We start from the raw sequence: 16,064 nt of genomic DNA on the forward strand, positions 1-16,064 counted from the left end.
GAAACATGGTACAGAGAATATGGGAACTCCCTATACTATCTTCTGCATTTTTCTGTAAATCCAAAATTGTTCTTAAAAATGAAGTCTATTTAATCAAATAATAATGAGATATTCTATACAACTATCAAGGAACAAATGATTTCAATATTACTTAAATTGTTCCTGAGAGCAGTAAAACGTAAACATTTCTCAATTCATGAGTCTGGGATAATCTTATTACAAAACTGGAAAATGGTAGTAGAAAAAAGGGAAGATGTAGGTTAATATTCATTGTGAACATGGATGTGAAAACTTCAAAAATAAGATACTAACATATCAAATCTATAAGTATATTTTTAAAAGATACATCAGGATAAACATGGATTTATTTCAAGGACACAAAGATGGTTAACTGATCAGCATGAATCACCACATTAACAGATTAAGGGAGAAAAGTCATATGACCTCAATTGATGCAGAAAAAGCATTTGATAAAATTCCACACCTGTTTATGAATAATGACTCTTAGCAAGCAATAATTAGAAGGGAACTTCCTTAATTTGACAAAGCAAATATAGTTAATAATTAGATATTGTTAGTATTGTCTTTAAAGTTAGGAATAAGACAGAGTCCAAGTGTATTTCTGTCTAATATTGTACAAAGTTAAAGAAATAAATGATACAAGCATTGAAAAGGACAAGTAATCTCCCTTGATTACTACATGGAAATTATTTAAAAATCAGTAGTCTTTTAGAAGTAATGGAAGAGTTCATCAGGTTTGTTGGATAGAAGATCAGGATACATCAGTTGCTGTCCTATAAATCCAAGGCGTATTTTTTAAAGGGACCAAATTTCATATTTACTGTTTATTTCATGATGTAGAGATTGTAACTGTAGCATAGTTTCTGAGCATTCCTCATTTCATCAAAATGGATTTAATAAATGTCCAAATGGTGAAGATACTGTATTAGGTGCTATACAATAGGTTCTATACAGAATCGACCCTCTAGAAGTTTATAATTTTGGGGCACCCTACACTAACAGATGGAAATACGCTAACTGTGGAACAGAAATAATAAGCCAATACATATATGAACAGTAAAGTGTTTAGATTTAAGTTTAAAATTACAAAGAAAGAGACAACTTTATCTCAACTTTTTATTATGAAAACTTTCAAACAGATGCCAAATTGAAAGAATTTTACAGTGAATACTTTAAGATTCTACTGTTAACATTTTATTGTAGTTGCTTTATCACTTATCTGTCATCTATTTGGCCAAAAGAAATTAAAAAAGAAAAACACTGCCAACATCTAGCATTGTCAGGAGAAGCAGCAACAGTGTGTTGATGGGAATGTAAATTGGTACAAACACTATAGAAAATTACTTTTATACAGTAAAACTGCACATCTGCTTATTCCTGTGACTCATAAAATCTGCTTCTAGCTATATACCCTAGAACATTAGCTTTCAAATGTTTTTAACCATAAGCCACAGTAAGAAATGTACTTAACATTGTAATTCAATACCCACACATGTATGTGTATATATATATGTATATGTATGTATGTATGTGGGTATGTATATATGCATATATTTGTACATAAACAATATGCACACACATATACAAAAGGCACAAACTTTTCTGTGTCAGTATTTATCCTAACTACCAGGAAAGCATTCTGATATTTTCTGTTCTGTTCTTTTTTAAAAAATGTGGCAACTGAAGTCAGTTTTTACTGCCCTATTAATTGGTCGTGACCTACAATTTGAAGAACAGTGTACTAGAGAAACCTTTGCACATATGTAATATTGTACAACATTGAAAATGAACTATAGCTATGCATATCAGCCTGGAGGAATCTCACAAACACAATGTTGAGTGAGAAAACCAAGTTGTATAAGAATATACACAGTGTGATTTCATTTGTATATAAATTTCAAAAGCATGCTAAAATGAAAATCTACTTAAACATACGTGGAAAAGGTTTTTTTTTTAAGTAAATGACTTATATAAGCACCACATGGATGAACCTTGAAAACATTATGTTAAGTAAAAGAAGCAAGTCACAAAAGGCGACATATTATATGTTTCCCTTTATATGAAATGTCTAGAAAAGGCAAATCTGTATGGACAGAAAATAGCTTAGTGAATGCCTAGGGCTGGGAGTTGCAAGAAAATGTGGAGTGACTGCTAATGGGTATGGGATTTTTTTGTGGAGGGTGATGAAAATGTTATAAAATGGATTGCCGGGATGATTGTACAACTCTGAGAGTATACTTTTAAAACTATTGAACTGTATCTTTTAAATGGGTAAATTGTATGGTATTTGAATTTTATATTGATAGAGCTGTTTTGCAAAAAAAAGTAAGAGAATGAAAATTCAGGATGATAGTTATTTGGAGAAGAAGGGACTTGAGATCAGGGCAAGGCACACAGTACTCTTTGAAGGTATCAGTGATAGTGTATTTCTTCACCTAGGTAGTAGGCACGTCAGTGGGATTTTTATTGTTATTGTCTGTTTTATACACATGTCATACCTTGTTGTATATTTAATATTTAACAGAAATTTTAAGAGAAGCACTATTTTTCATATTGTTCTATTCTCATGCCTGTTGTGATCAAGTTTAACATAGAATATTGAACTTCTAGTGTAAATCTAAATTAGGACTAGTTTTCATCCAAATATGTCCTGTTTTAAAACTTACTCTTTTTGTATTAAAATTTCAAAAAAAAATAGAATAAAAAGGTAACTGTCCCATTATATAGTCTGTGGGTCAGGATATACTTAACTATAACCTGTACGCTTTTCTTCATCACCTTTGCAACCACCCTAATTCACCTGTTACATTTTTTGACATTATCTTAACTGTATTCCTTGCTTCTTGTCTTGCACCTCTCCAAACAATTTTCTACTTTGCAGCCAGAAATATCTGTTGAAAATACACATATTAGCATGTTATTTCTCTGCTCAAAATTTTTTAGCAAAATCTCTCTCTCCACTGTAGAAAAAGTCTATGGATAAAGACTGAATTCCTTAAGATTACTTTCCAGGGCCTGTATAATTTGTCACTGCTGCTTTTTGCATCAGCTTCCACACACACTCGTTGTTGTTACCACACATATCAGGTTCTATTGTTAGATTCTAAGTACTTTGTACATGCCGTTTTCTCTGCCTTGAATGTTCTTCCTTCCCTCTTTACCTCTGTAACACCTACCAGTTATTCAGACAGAAGCTTAGATTTTTCCTTCCTTACAGAAGCCTTCTCTTAACTACTCCTGTCCTCCCTTACCTAAGACTAAAATGCCCTTCCTATTGTTCCTGAAGGATTTTTGCTTCATATACATTTACATTTATTTAAAATATGTTTTATATTTTATATACATAAACAAAAACAAGGTGCTATGTAACATGCTGAATCAGATACATGAGAGAAAATAAACGAAGAATCAGTCAACTTGTATTTAGTGTTTGTTATTATCAGACTTTCTTTTCTTTATATCTTCTGTCATCCCCTTTCAGTTCATCTTAGACTATTATTCCTGAAATAGTGCTTCGTAATGTTAGTAATAGAATCCATTAATCATCCCCAATGCCTTAAGAATACATTCTAGTTCTTTACAGTGAATTCATGACTTCTACTGTCTAATTCTAATGTACTTTTTAAGGAAAGATGGACCAAGTATTTATTTAATGCCTATTATGTACTAGAGTATACTGTACATTGTATTTCAAAGATTATGTTAATCCTTTTAACAACTCAGATTCTGGAAACTAAGGATTAAAGAAGTTTAGTGATGAAGACAGGATTACACTAATAGTAAATAGTAGTACCAAAATTCAAGCACAGTTTATCACAGCAGTTCTCAAACTTTTCCATGGATTAGAGTCAACTAGAGAACTTGTTAAAATACAGATTACTGGACCCCACCCTCACAGTTTTTTATCCAATATATCAGCAACGGAGAGGAGGGGGTAGGGGTAGTATGGGAAATTTTGCCTTTCCAACAAATTCCTATATGATTTATATGTTTCTGGTCCAGAGACCACAAATTGAAAAATACTAATCTATCAGACAGCAACATCTTTCTGCTAGTCCTTCTTACCTCACATTACTCCTCTATAAGTAAGCAAATGGATGCTTGCTGGTGAGAGACAATACACTCAAAATGCACTTGGTACTTTTTTTAACTCTGTGCTTTTGCATTATTGTTTCCCTCCTCCTAAACTGCCCTTCTTTTTGGTTTTTGTTTTGTTTTGTTTTTTTGAGACGAAGTCACACTCTTGTCACCCAGGCTGCAGTTCAATGGCATAATCTTGGCTCATTGCAACCTCCACCTCCCAGATTCAAGCAATTCTCCTGCCTCAGCTTCCAGAGTAGCTAGAATTACAGGCACCAGCTACCACACCCAGCTAATTTTTTTGTATTTTCAGAAGAGACAGGGTTTCACCATATTGTCCAGGCTGGTCTCGAACTCCTGACCTTGTGATCCTCCTGCCTCGGCCTCCCAAAGTGCTGGGATTACAGGTGTGAGCCACCAGACTGGCCTACTTTTTTTTTTTAACCCATGGTACTTTATACCAATTTGTATTACTACTTACTATCTTGTGTTGTAGTTGTTTATATGCTTTAATGTTCTACATTTTACAATTATAAACTTCTTAAGCATTTGGGTTGCATGTATTCCATAATACTTAGTACAGATCTTTAGCTATTTGATGAATATTGGAATATGCTAAAACTTTGGAGCTTATAGGTTTTAAATTATTGAATGATATAATGTTTGTGAAAATACTTTATTAATCCTAAAGCATTATATAGAAGAGAAGTACTTTCTCCTTGCAGTGACTCTGGACATTCTGTAGGTGAAAAGTATATCTCAAAATTAATTTTAAACACTTCAAAGAGCTCAGGGAAATGAGAAAGAATAAATAAATCTCTGATCTCATGTTTTGCCAAAATAAAAGGCAAAAAAAATTGATGAGAAGTAACAAATGTAATCTCCTGACTATATAGCAAAACATTTAATTATATCACATATGCATACATAAACACACAGAAACATAGTGGTTTGGATGTAACTTTTGGTTATATTAGCACTGCTACTAGCATGTCAACCTAGAGCAAGTGAAGGATTATTGGAGACATAAAAAGCCTGGATTTGATTACCAAAAATTGGAATAAAAAGAATGAACTAAGTTTTCACTTGCCACTAGCCTTCTAATGGAGGGAGTTACAACTTTCTTGGAAAATAAAATCCAACACATTTCATAATATGTGATAAAATTGTCACAGTGATGTCAGTAAGGATGAGTTCATGGACTAATGTCCATGAACACAGGATGGGATGAACTTACTGTATAAAATTACAAAGATCCCAGAGCCATGTATTAATCAAATCCTTTGTACCCCAAATTATTTTTCCATATTTTGTAGGTAACTATATTTGTCTTTCCTTCATAGAAATGTTGGGAGAATAATATGCAGTAATTGTTATGATAATATTTCTAGTTTTTAGAAGGAAAGGTGCTATAAACTTCTGGATGTAGCTAATACTGTATTCTACAAGGGATTATTGTGCTCTTAGTTAAAATTCTAGATTTATTCAATAAATTGCTAGTTTTGCTTACATGAAAATAGAGAACTTAATATTGATGACATTCCAATCATATTACTGGTGATATAATCAATTAGCTATCATATTGACAAAAAAGTACAATGTAGCTTTTTAGTTTGGAAAGAAAAACAAAATTCCCAAGTAAACAGGAACATATTAAGAACTATATAATTACCCAGTGCCATTTTGTCACTAAAGTACTTTATCCAATTCTGACTGCCAGAACTAAAACAGATTTTGAAGAAATATCATTAAGATTAAAGGTCAGAAAATAGCCTTAAAGTTTTAATGAAACAATGAATAGTTTTCTAGTAAGAAGAAGGCCAGCAGTAAACAGTTTTGTATATATGGCAAGTTGTAAATAAATGGCAATCTTCTCTTTCAGATCATAAATAGGACAAGAAGAAAAAGTAACAAAATATAGGACAGACAGTTTTAGGTTATTTCGGAGAAGAAGAGTGGTTAAAGAAAACTCAAGACGTTCAGGGAAGAGTATTCTTACATTACTTTAAAAATACTGTAACATTTTAAAAATAGCATAATCTCTTTGTTTTCAAATTATGAAAATAAGATAATGTTACCAGATCAAAGTAACACAGCCAGTCAATGACAGCATAATTCCAGCTCTCATATGAAATCTAGGCCTTTGATCCTTGACTCCAGTCTTCCACTGCTTTTCCATTTTTTATGTTTCTTAACCAGTTAGTTTAAATGTGGCCTGGAAATTGACAATTATCTCTGAAAGACCTTTCTAACTTAAAATGCCTGCGATTATCAATGGGTCTATTAATGAATGAGCTCTCCAACCTCTTCCCTTCTGCCATTCACTTGTGAAAAACCTTGTTTTACTTTAAAACTTATAGACTTCCTGAGAAGCAAGAGCTCGAATCTAAATCTTAAGTGCTTTTTGTGTTAGACTTTTGAACATAAATAGCACTAAGCATTTTTAATGCACTATCTCAAACTCTTAAACAATTGTATAAAATATGAAGAAGCTGAAGTTAGACAAAATAGGCAATTAGACTTGGTCAGATTACTTAAAAGTAGGTAAATTATTCTGATTCCACATTCAGTACAGTTTTTCCAATTTGCCATACTGACCATAATGTAAAAACTTCAACCAGAATGCCTAATTTGTATAGCAAGCAGTGAATGTCTTAAGATAACAATTTTATTCCTAAAACAGTTGTTTATATGTAAAGTAAAATGATTGTTCTTTGTTGTTAATGTATTTAAACCGGACATTCATTGCAATTTAGTATTCATCTACTTTCTCTTTTGTTTCAGGCCTGTATGTGGAATCAGAGGGAAAACGCTCATAATTAACCTGCCAGGTAGCAAGAAAGGATCTCAGGTAAATCACCTGGACATGTTAATGTTAATGTAAGAGATTTTGACCAGCTGTGAAAGTTAGCCAGCCAAAAAGTTGGAGCACTCCACAAGACTGCCCTCACTTCTGATACCAGTTGCAGGATTTCCAAAGTCACTCTTGGGTTCAGTAATTCAATGGAAAGACATAGAACTCACTAAAAACTGTTACACTTACAGTTATGGTTTATTATGGGGAAAGGATACAGATTAAAATCAGCCAAGAGAAGAAGTGCATAAGACAATGTCCAGGAATACTACCAAACACAGAGCTTCCCTTGTCCACTCCCTGTAGAGTCATGAATGCTTTACTCTCCTGGCATTCGTGTATGATAATATACTTTTAATATTGCCAATCAGAGAAGCTCACCTGAGTTTTTGATGTCCAGAGGTTTTTGTTGTTGTTGTTGTTGTTGTTGTTGTTGTTTGGGTTTGTTGTTGTTGTTGTTGTTGTTGTTGCAGTTAATCATATTTTGCCCATGTGAATGACCTTTAGTCTTTAGCGCTTCCCAGAGATTGGATTGATAGCATTAGTCTCCAGTATGTTCCAGAACTGACACCGTGTGGCCCAAAGTCCCCATCATAAGTCATATTGTTAGATTGTATGGTGACCAAAGCCATCAGGTAAACAAAGACACTGCTGTCACACATGACATTCTGAGGACCTAGAGATCTCCAACTAGTTAAGGGCAACTACTTTTACCCTCATACTCTCTTAGGGTACTGTTAATTCTTCGCTCTACAAGCTACCCCCTGGCCTTTGGCCAAGGCTTTTTTTATTGTACAGCAACACAGTCATGTTTGTCTGGGTATCTATATTTACTATGGCATTTATGTGACAGACACAGCAGTAGTATCAGTGTGAATATGCCTAAGATTTGGCCGAGGCAGTGTAGGGTATGGATAGATTTAGAGAAATAACTAATCCATCCACTAAAGCCATTACCTACATTTTTATAATTTTGTATAAATTTAATAATTTCTCACCTTAATCTACTACCAAAAATACTATTGATATGTTTGTACAGAACTGTATATCATAGAAATTAGCTGATGGTTACCTAAGTGCAGTTCTTCCTCAGGCCAGTCATTTTCTATTGGCATTATATCCTGAGGAGGCTTAAATTGAATTTCCCAATACACTTAGCCATAACCTAAAAAATAAAAGTCAAAAGATACTGTCACATTCTTAGAGTCCTTCTCAGACATTAACAGACCAGAATGTCTCCCAGAATGATGCTAATCAGGTTTGCAGGCTTGTTGGATTCCAAAAATAGGAGTAGTCTCAGCAACATATGACCACTCTTTCAAGCATCTGTTACAGTTGAGCTAAGAAACAATGTCATCTCTTGTTCTGAACCTCTTTGGAAATACCAATGCAGTATTATTTCCGTTACTGCATAACCTATCCATTCATTCCTTTACCCTCAGCTACCATTCCTCCTTCTCTCTATTTATGCCCAAACTTTTCCACCTTTTAAAGAGTTGTAAGGTTTGGCCACTGTGCTAATTCAGATTGCCATTGGTGATACTAGTTTAGCAAGTTCCTCCTGCACAGTCTATTCCCATTCATATAGAGTAGGATTGTATCCTTTACTTTCATTTTAGCTAGCATAGATAACAATAACCAAGAGATTGTGTGTTTAGCTTCTTTCTTTATGTTTTTCATCTCCTTATGCATCCAATGAGACAACTTTTTGGGAATTATCTCCATTAACTAATCACAGTACAGAAGCAATTTCATACTGTGGTTGACACTGTCTTCACTCAGTGATCAAAGGTTCATCATCCCACACCCTCTCTTCACTTCCTAAGCCATTTATTTCAGTGAGTTAGGGTCTTTCTAGAAAATCTTATTTTTGACACCAACTGTAAGGAGTTTTAGCCAACTGCAAAAAATAGCAACCTACAAATGTCAAGTACTCTACAAAATTGCCCTCACTTCTAACCCTAATTGCAAATTCAGGAGATCCTAAAATGACCTTCAGGTTTAGTAATTTACTAGCATTCGTGGAACTCACAGAAGGCTGTTATACTCATGATTGTTCACGCAAGGAAAGAATACGGATTAAAGTCAGCCAAGGGAGGAAGTGCATAGGGCAGAGTCTAACAGAAGTAACAAATGAGGAACTTCTGTTGTCCTCTCTCTTTGGAGACATGCATATATCACCCTTCTGGCATCAGTTTGTGATACCACACATGGAGTAATGCCCGCTGGGGATGCTCACCTGAGTCTTTGGTATCCAGAGCTTTCATTGGGACTCAAACACTTACTGCCAGTGTGGCTGACCTGGAATCTTTAGTCCTAAAGTAGAGAGAAGCACTTGGGGGTCTTCCATGTAGAAAGTAGGGTCAGAAGGCTGAGCGCAGTGGCTCATGCCTGTAATCCCAGCACTTTGGGAGGCCGAGGCGGGCGGATCACGAGGTCAGGAGATCGAGACCACCCTGGCTAACACGGTGAAACCCCGTCTCTACTAAAAATACAAAAAATTAGCCGGGCATGGTGGCGGGCGCCTGTAGTCCCAACTACTCGGGCAAGCCGAGATCGTGCCACTGCACTCCAGCCTGGGCGACAGAGCGAGACTCCATTCCCCGCCCCCCACCCCGCAAAAAAAAAAAAAAAAAGAAAGTAGGGTCAGAAGGCCAAGAAAGGGAATATGAATATATATCCAATTCACTTAGGAACTTTTATGCAGGGGCAAAAACTTATGTCAAAGTAGTCACAAGATTGTTTAATAGACAGATGAATGAAACTCCATGTTTACTGCTAAACACCAAAGCTTTGTGTGAAATCTTGAATTAATGGGGAAAAAGGAAGGGTATCCTATACCTGTCTATTCTTTTCCTGATCCCTTCCCCTCATTCCTGAACTGCAGTCTAACATTGTTAGACTGTCTCTGGTGCCCAAAGTCCATAGGCAACAAAGACATTCCTATTAGGCATGAAATTCCAAGGACCTAGAGATCACTCCCAGAAGCTAAGTGTAAAGACCAGACCTCTCCTCGGTCAAGGTTAAATTCTTTACTATACAGTCTTTAACGAGTAAACTGATTGAGCCATACAAAGATAGGCCAAAAGATTAGGCATCTTTCCCGATACTATGTGACCCTCCAAAAATTTTTAAGATTTTTTTTTTTTACATCTTAGATTTTAAGCTGTTACTTCAAATGTGAAAGAGAAAGACCTCCACCTATTCTGCAAATATATCTGGCCTTATGTTCTGGTTTTTAGGTTCTCACCTATTCTCTTTTGGTGATATATTATAGATAATAGTGAGCACCTCAGCAGCAGATTATATTAACTTTATGTAGTACTCTTTACAAGCTTATTTTATATTTTGCATGCTGTACGATGTTACCTAGCTACACTTTATGATGGTAGTTGGAACTTTAGCTCTCTGGACAAAATAATCTGGTTCTCACATGGGTTGTTAGTTCTACTGCCCTGCTCTAACTAAAAATATGATTTCCTGCCTTTTTTTTAAACAACTTCAGTACCAATAAATCTTTATTTATTCATTGTATTTTTCCCAGAAAAGGAGAAGGGATAGGAAAAGAGTCAGCATGTGTGTTTAAAAAAAAAAATGATTAGAAGATGGGAAAAGAAGTAGACAGTATAGCAACATCAACCTTCAAATAAACATTCCCCAGTGGTGGGGTCACTGAAGCCCAAAGGGGCTCAGTCTCCTGCAGTTCAAGAATGAGGGGTCGGGATTAGGAAAAATAACAGACAGGTACAGGCTACCCCCCCTCCCCATAAATTCAAGATTTCGCACAAAGATTTGGTATCTAGCAGTAAACATAGAGTTTCATTTGTCTGTCTCCTATTAAACAATCTTGTGGCCACTTTGATGTAAGTTTCTTGCGCCTGTGTAAAAGTTCCTGAATGCCTTGGATATCAACATTCATATTCCTTTACTTAGCCTCCTGAGCCCACTTTCTGCATTGAAGGCTCCAGTTGCTTCTCTCTACTTTTGGATTAAAGATTAAGTAGATTTGGCCAGGCGTTGGGGCTCACGTCTGTAATCCCAGCACTTTGGGAGGCCGAGACGGGCCAATCACAAGGTCAGAAGTTCAAGACCAGCCTGGCCAAGATGTTGAAACCCCATCTCTATTAAAAATACAAAAAATTTAGCCGGGCGTGGTGGTGGGCACCTGAAATCCCAGCTACTCAGGGTGCTGAGGCAGAGAATTGCTTGAACCCGGGAGATGGAGGTTGCAGTGAGCCGAGATGGCGCCATTGCACTCCAGCCTGGGCGACAGAGTGAGACTCCGTCTCAAAAAAAAAAAGATTAAGTAGATTGGGCTTCTTTCCTACCTTTTCTGTCTTTCTCATAATGCATCTTTAAACTACCAAGTTGTATATTGAAATTTTACTTTTTAAAAAATGCAGTGCATGCTTTTCTCTTTTTTTAAGAGAATCTGAATCTGACCATCCATGCCTGTCCTCAATCTTTTTTTAATTATTTTTCCATAAGTTATTGGGGTACAGGTAGTATTTGGTTACATGAGTAAGTTCCTTAGTGGTGATTTGTGAGATCCTGGTGCACCCATCACCCGAGAAGTGTACATTGCACTGTATTTGTTGTCTTATCCCTCGCCCCCCACACTCTTTCCCATAAGTCCCCAAAGTTCATTGTGTCATTCCTATGCCTTTGCATCCTCATAGCTTAGCTCCTACATGTCAGTGAAAACATACGATGTTTGGTTTTCCATTTCTGAGTTACTTCACTTAGAATAATAGTCTGTAATCTCATCCAGGTCATTGCAAATGCTGTTAATTCATTCCTTTTTATGACTGAGTAGTATACTATGATGTATTGTAGTTTATCCACTCATTGATTGATGGGCATTTGATCACGATTTTGCGATTGTGAATTACGCTGCTATAAACGTGTGTGCAAGTGTGTTTTTTGAATAATGACTTCTTTTCCTCTGGGTAGATACCCAGTAGTGGGATTGCTGGATCAAATGGTAGTTCTACTTTTAGTTCTTTGAGGAATCTCTGCAGTTTTCCATAGCTGTTTCACTAGTTTACATTCCCACCAACAGTGTAGAAGTGTTCCCTGTTTACCACATCCATGCCAACATCTACTGTTTTTTGATTATTTGATTATGGCCATTCTTGCAGGAGTAAGGTGGTATTGCATCGCAGTTTTGATTTGCATTTCCCTGATCATTAGTGATGTTGAACATTTTTTCATATGTTTGTTGGCCATTTGTATATCTTCTTTTGAGAATTGTCTGTTCATGTCATTAGCCCACTTTTTGATGGGACTGTTTGTTTGTTTTTTCTTACTGATTTGTTTGAGTTCATTGTAGAATCTGGAATTTAGTCCTTTGTCAGATGTGTAGATTGTGAAGATTACAAAGCACTGCTGAAAGAAATCATAGACGACACAAACAAATGTAAACAGATTCCATGCTCATGGATTAGCAGGATCAAGATTGTGAAAATGACCGTACTGCCAAATGCAATTTTCAAATTCAATGCACTTCCCATCAAAATACCACCATCATCCTTCACAGAGTTAGGAAAAACAATTCTAAAATTCATGTGGCACCAAAAAAGAGCCCACATAGCCAAAGCAAGACTAAGCAAAAAGAACAAATCTGGAGGCATCACGTTACCTGATTTCAAACTACACTATAAGGCCACAGTCACCAAAACAGCATGGTACTGGTGTAAAAATAGGCACATAGATGAGTGGAACAGAATAGAGAACCCAGAAACAAAATCAAAAACTTACAGCCAACTGATCTTCAACAAAGCAAACAAAAACATAAAGTAGGGAAAGGACACCCTTTTCAACAAGTGATGCTGGGATAATTGGCTGGCCCTATGTAGGAGAATGAAACTTGATCCTCAACTCTCACCTTATGCAAAAATCAACTCAAGATGGATTAAGGACTTAAACCTAAGACCTGAAACTATAAGAACTGTAGAAGATAACATTGGAAAAACACTTCTAGACATTGGCTTAAACAAGGGTTCATGATCAAAAACCCAAAAGCAATCGCAATAAAAACAAAGATAAATAGCTAGGACCTAATTAAACTAAGGAGCTTTTGCATGGCAAAAGGAACAGTCAGCAGAGTGTATGTTTCTGTAGCACTGTAGTTCCTTAGCTTATAGAGAATACTGTAATGTATGTTATGCTTACTTCATGGCATATTGCTAAGACAATGTTTTACATATGATTCATTCTTGAGATTGATGGAGGGAAATGCAGATCCAAAATCACAAAACAATTTGATTGCCACCATCTTATATAATTACAAAAGTGCTTCATCTTAATTTTTTTTCTTTCTCTTGCATACAGGAATGCTTTCAATTCATACTGCCAGCTCTACCTCATGCCATTGACCTTTTACGTGATGCTATTGTAAAAGTAAAGGAGGTGCATGATGAACTTGAAGATTTGCCTTCCCCACCACCCCCTCTTTCCCCTCCTCCTACTACCAGCCCCCATAAACAGACAGAAGACAAAGGGGTTCAATGTGAGGAAGAGGAAGAAGAGAAGAAAGACAGTGGTGTTGCTTCAACAGAAGATAGTTCCTCATCACATATAACTGCAGCAGCCATTGCTGCCAAGGTAAGCCTGATGAGAGATACTCAAGAGGCCTAAAGGACCCACAGGTAAATGTACTGGTTTCATCTGTTTTCCATCACATCCCTCCCTACATTTAATACTTCTTCAGACAACCCTAAAAAAAATAACTGGGATGTCCATGACACTTCACTACTATGTTTCCTTCTTGATAGAGATTCCTTGAAGGCACTGAAGTTTATTCTGAGTTCTGAGGCATTACTGATGAGCTGTTGCCTATTGAAGTAATAGCTACAATGATATACAATGTGACATTTTAGAACTCTTTGGAGATGTCATTTTTGTGGACATATTAAATATATAATGTATATATATTCAAAATATCAAAACTTCACATATTCTTGAAGGAACAGCAAACTGAAGGTAAAAGACCTTAGATGATTCAAGAAGTGAGTTGGGAAAGATTAATAAAGATTTTTAAAGGGACAAAGCTTTTCAGCAATTGTCGAATTTTTCTTAACTAATAACTTATTCAAATATTGCTTGACACAAATGACCCTAGTGGCAAAGATAGGAAATGGATATATTTGCATGTTTAATTTAATAAAGTAATAAATATTATTAGGACAATACCAAAGTATTACAAATTCTCTTTGGGCAACTCCATGGGTAAATATACTACCTTGAGTTACTTGAGTAAATTTAACTGTCTTAAAGTTATAGAACATAGTTTATTCTTCATACCTACTAAAATCCAGCTAGTATGCCTTAATATCTTCAGAAAGTAACATATCAATTCTGGAGATTATGATTTTTCATTAAGAGCATAAAGATTGAAAATTTAATTGCTATATGAAGTAATTCTCAGAGTTTTATGGATTATCCAGTGATTTTGGCTATGAGCATAGTGAGGTATTTTTTTAACAACATATAGATTAGAATCATCGAGAAATCCTTTTCAAGTATCCATTCAGTGACCCAGTAAGTGCTTACTTAAGGATAGTAAGTATTTAAGTTGTGTGTTTTTTTAAATGAAACTAATTGGTGAAATAGGTGCATTTTAAATCATTATATATTCTTTTCCTTTACTCTGAATTAAAAGAGAAGAAGTGCCATAAGTTTCAATCTTAGGAGAGAAGCTTATGGCATTTAAAATCTAAGCTGATTCTGTCATTCTACATTTGGAAAATGTTAGCATTTCATTTTCCATTTGTTTTTACCTTTTTTCCTTTTTAGTCATTTTGTTTGTATAGTTTCATGTTTTCCTGTCACTATATTCATAGTTGTTATGTGTTGTGCATTAGAAGCATCCATTCTACACCAATCCTGCTGTTGTCATGGCACACGGTGAACAGCCCATCCCTGGTCTCATCAATTATTCCCATCATTCAACAGATGAACGGGTAAGACAAGAGGCTTTTGCATTAATGATTTTCCAAATATGTATTCTACTTCCTCTCCTTGGAGATAGGCTGTAGCATATGGAAGATGTGTTGTTTTATCCTGATGGATTTTCAGCATTGCTTTCTTGTGAAAGTGTAAGTGCCATTGAGTATATCCATCAAGGAATTTAATAGAGTTTCTCCTGTGACTAAAGTATTCTGCTATCATTAAGATTCTGTCATTTGTGACAATGCACTTTTCTCAAATGACTTGCAAGAAATTCATTGCTCAGAAGTTATTTTTGTCTTACCAATTTCATCAGATAGCTTTAAATAAATTGCCTGGCTTAAAATTACCTCTTAAGAGAATCACTTTGAGTCTTAAAATCTAGACAGATTGGTCAAGCAAATAGTTGATTTGTATTAACCTTCCTATTTTTTCTCATGATTTTGCGTCTCTTTTTTTTTCTTCATTCATTGGGCTCTCATTACAACCATTTGCAGAGTTGAATTTTGATATAAATTCTGTGATTCCTCATCATAAGTAAACTTTTTAGGTGCATATTTGTTTATTCAGTCACTGGCTCAATGATAACTTGCAAAAAATGCCAGGTTGTAAAAGATTAAACTGATACATAAAAATCATCAAACACTGATAATTTAGACATTGGATGTAAAAAAAAAAAAAAACTGATCTAAGTCCCTAAAATGGATATAAAATGAGAGGGACAGAGAAGAAAAGAAATAATAAAGGCTTTTAAATACTTAGGAAGCAAAACACCCAAAATTTGGAGAGAAAAAAACCAACAACTTAGCATCCATAGTCTCTTAGAAAATACTACCAAATGGCGACATTTTAAAAATTTTAATTTTGTGGGGTACATAGTAGTGAATATATTTATGGGGCATGTGAGACATTTTGATACAGGCATACAATGGATAATAATCATATCAGGGTAAATGGGTATCCATCACTTCCAGCATTCATCATTTCTTTGTGTTACAAACATTTCAATTGTATTCCCTAATTTATTCTAAATTGTACAACAAATTATTGCTGATTGTAATCACCCTGTTGTGCTATCAGAACTTATCCATTGTATCTAACTATATTTTGAGGTACCCATTAATCATCCCCATTTCCCACTCCCCCCCCCCCCCCCCCC

The 16,064-nt window shown here is 35.3% G+C and overlaps 1 protein-coding gene across 1 annotated transcript in view; it reads left to right on the plus strand.

The window, feature by feature from the left end:
* The first annotated feature begins 738 nt into the window (after positions 1-738).
* Positions 739-16,064, plus strand: part of GPHN (gephyrin) — a 298,334-nt gene continuing 283,008 nt past the window's right edge. The window contains 3 exon segments of the mRNA XM_017878642.1: positions 739-755; positions 6,886-6,952; positions 13,289-13,561. Of these exon segments, the coding sequence (XP_017734131.1) occupies positions 739-755; positions 6,886-6,952; positions 13,289-13,561 (357 nt within the window).

This window comes from Rhinopithecus bieti, unplaced genomic scaffold (genome assembly GCF_001698545.2).
Source record: "Rhinopithecus bieti isolate Rb0 unplaced genomic scaffold, ASM169854v2 scaffold_11252, whole genome shotgun sequence".
NCBI classification, from domain to species: domain Eukaryota; kingdom Metazoa; phylum Chordata; class Mammalia; order Primates; family Cercopithecidae; genus Rhinopithecus; species Rhinopithecus bieti.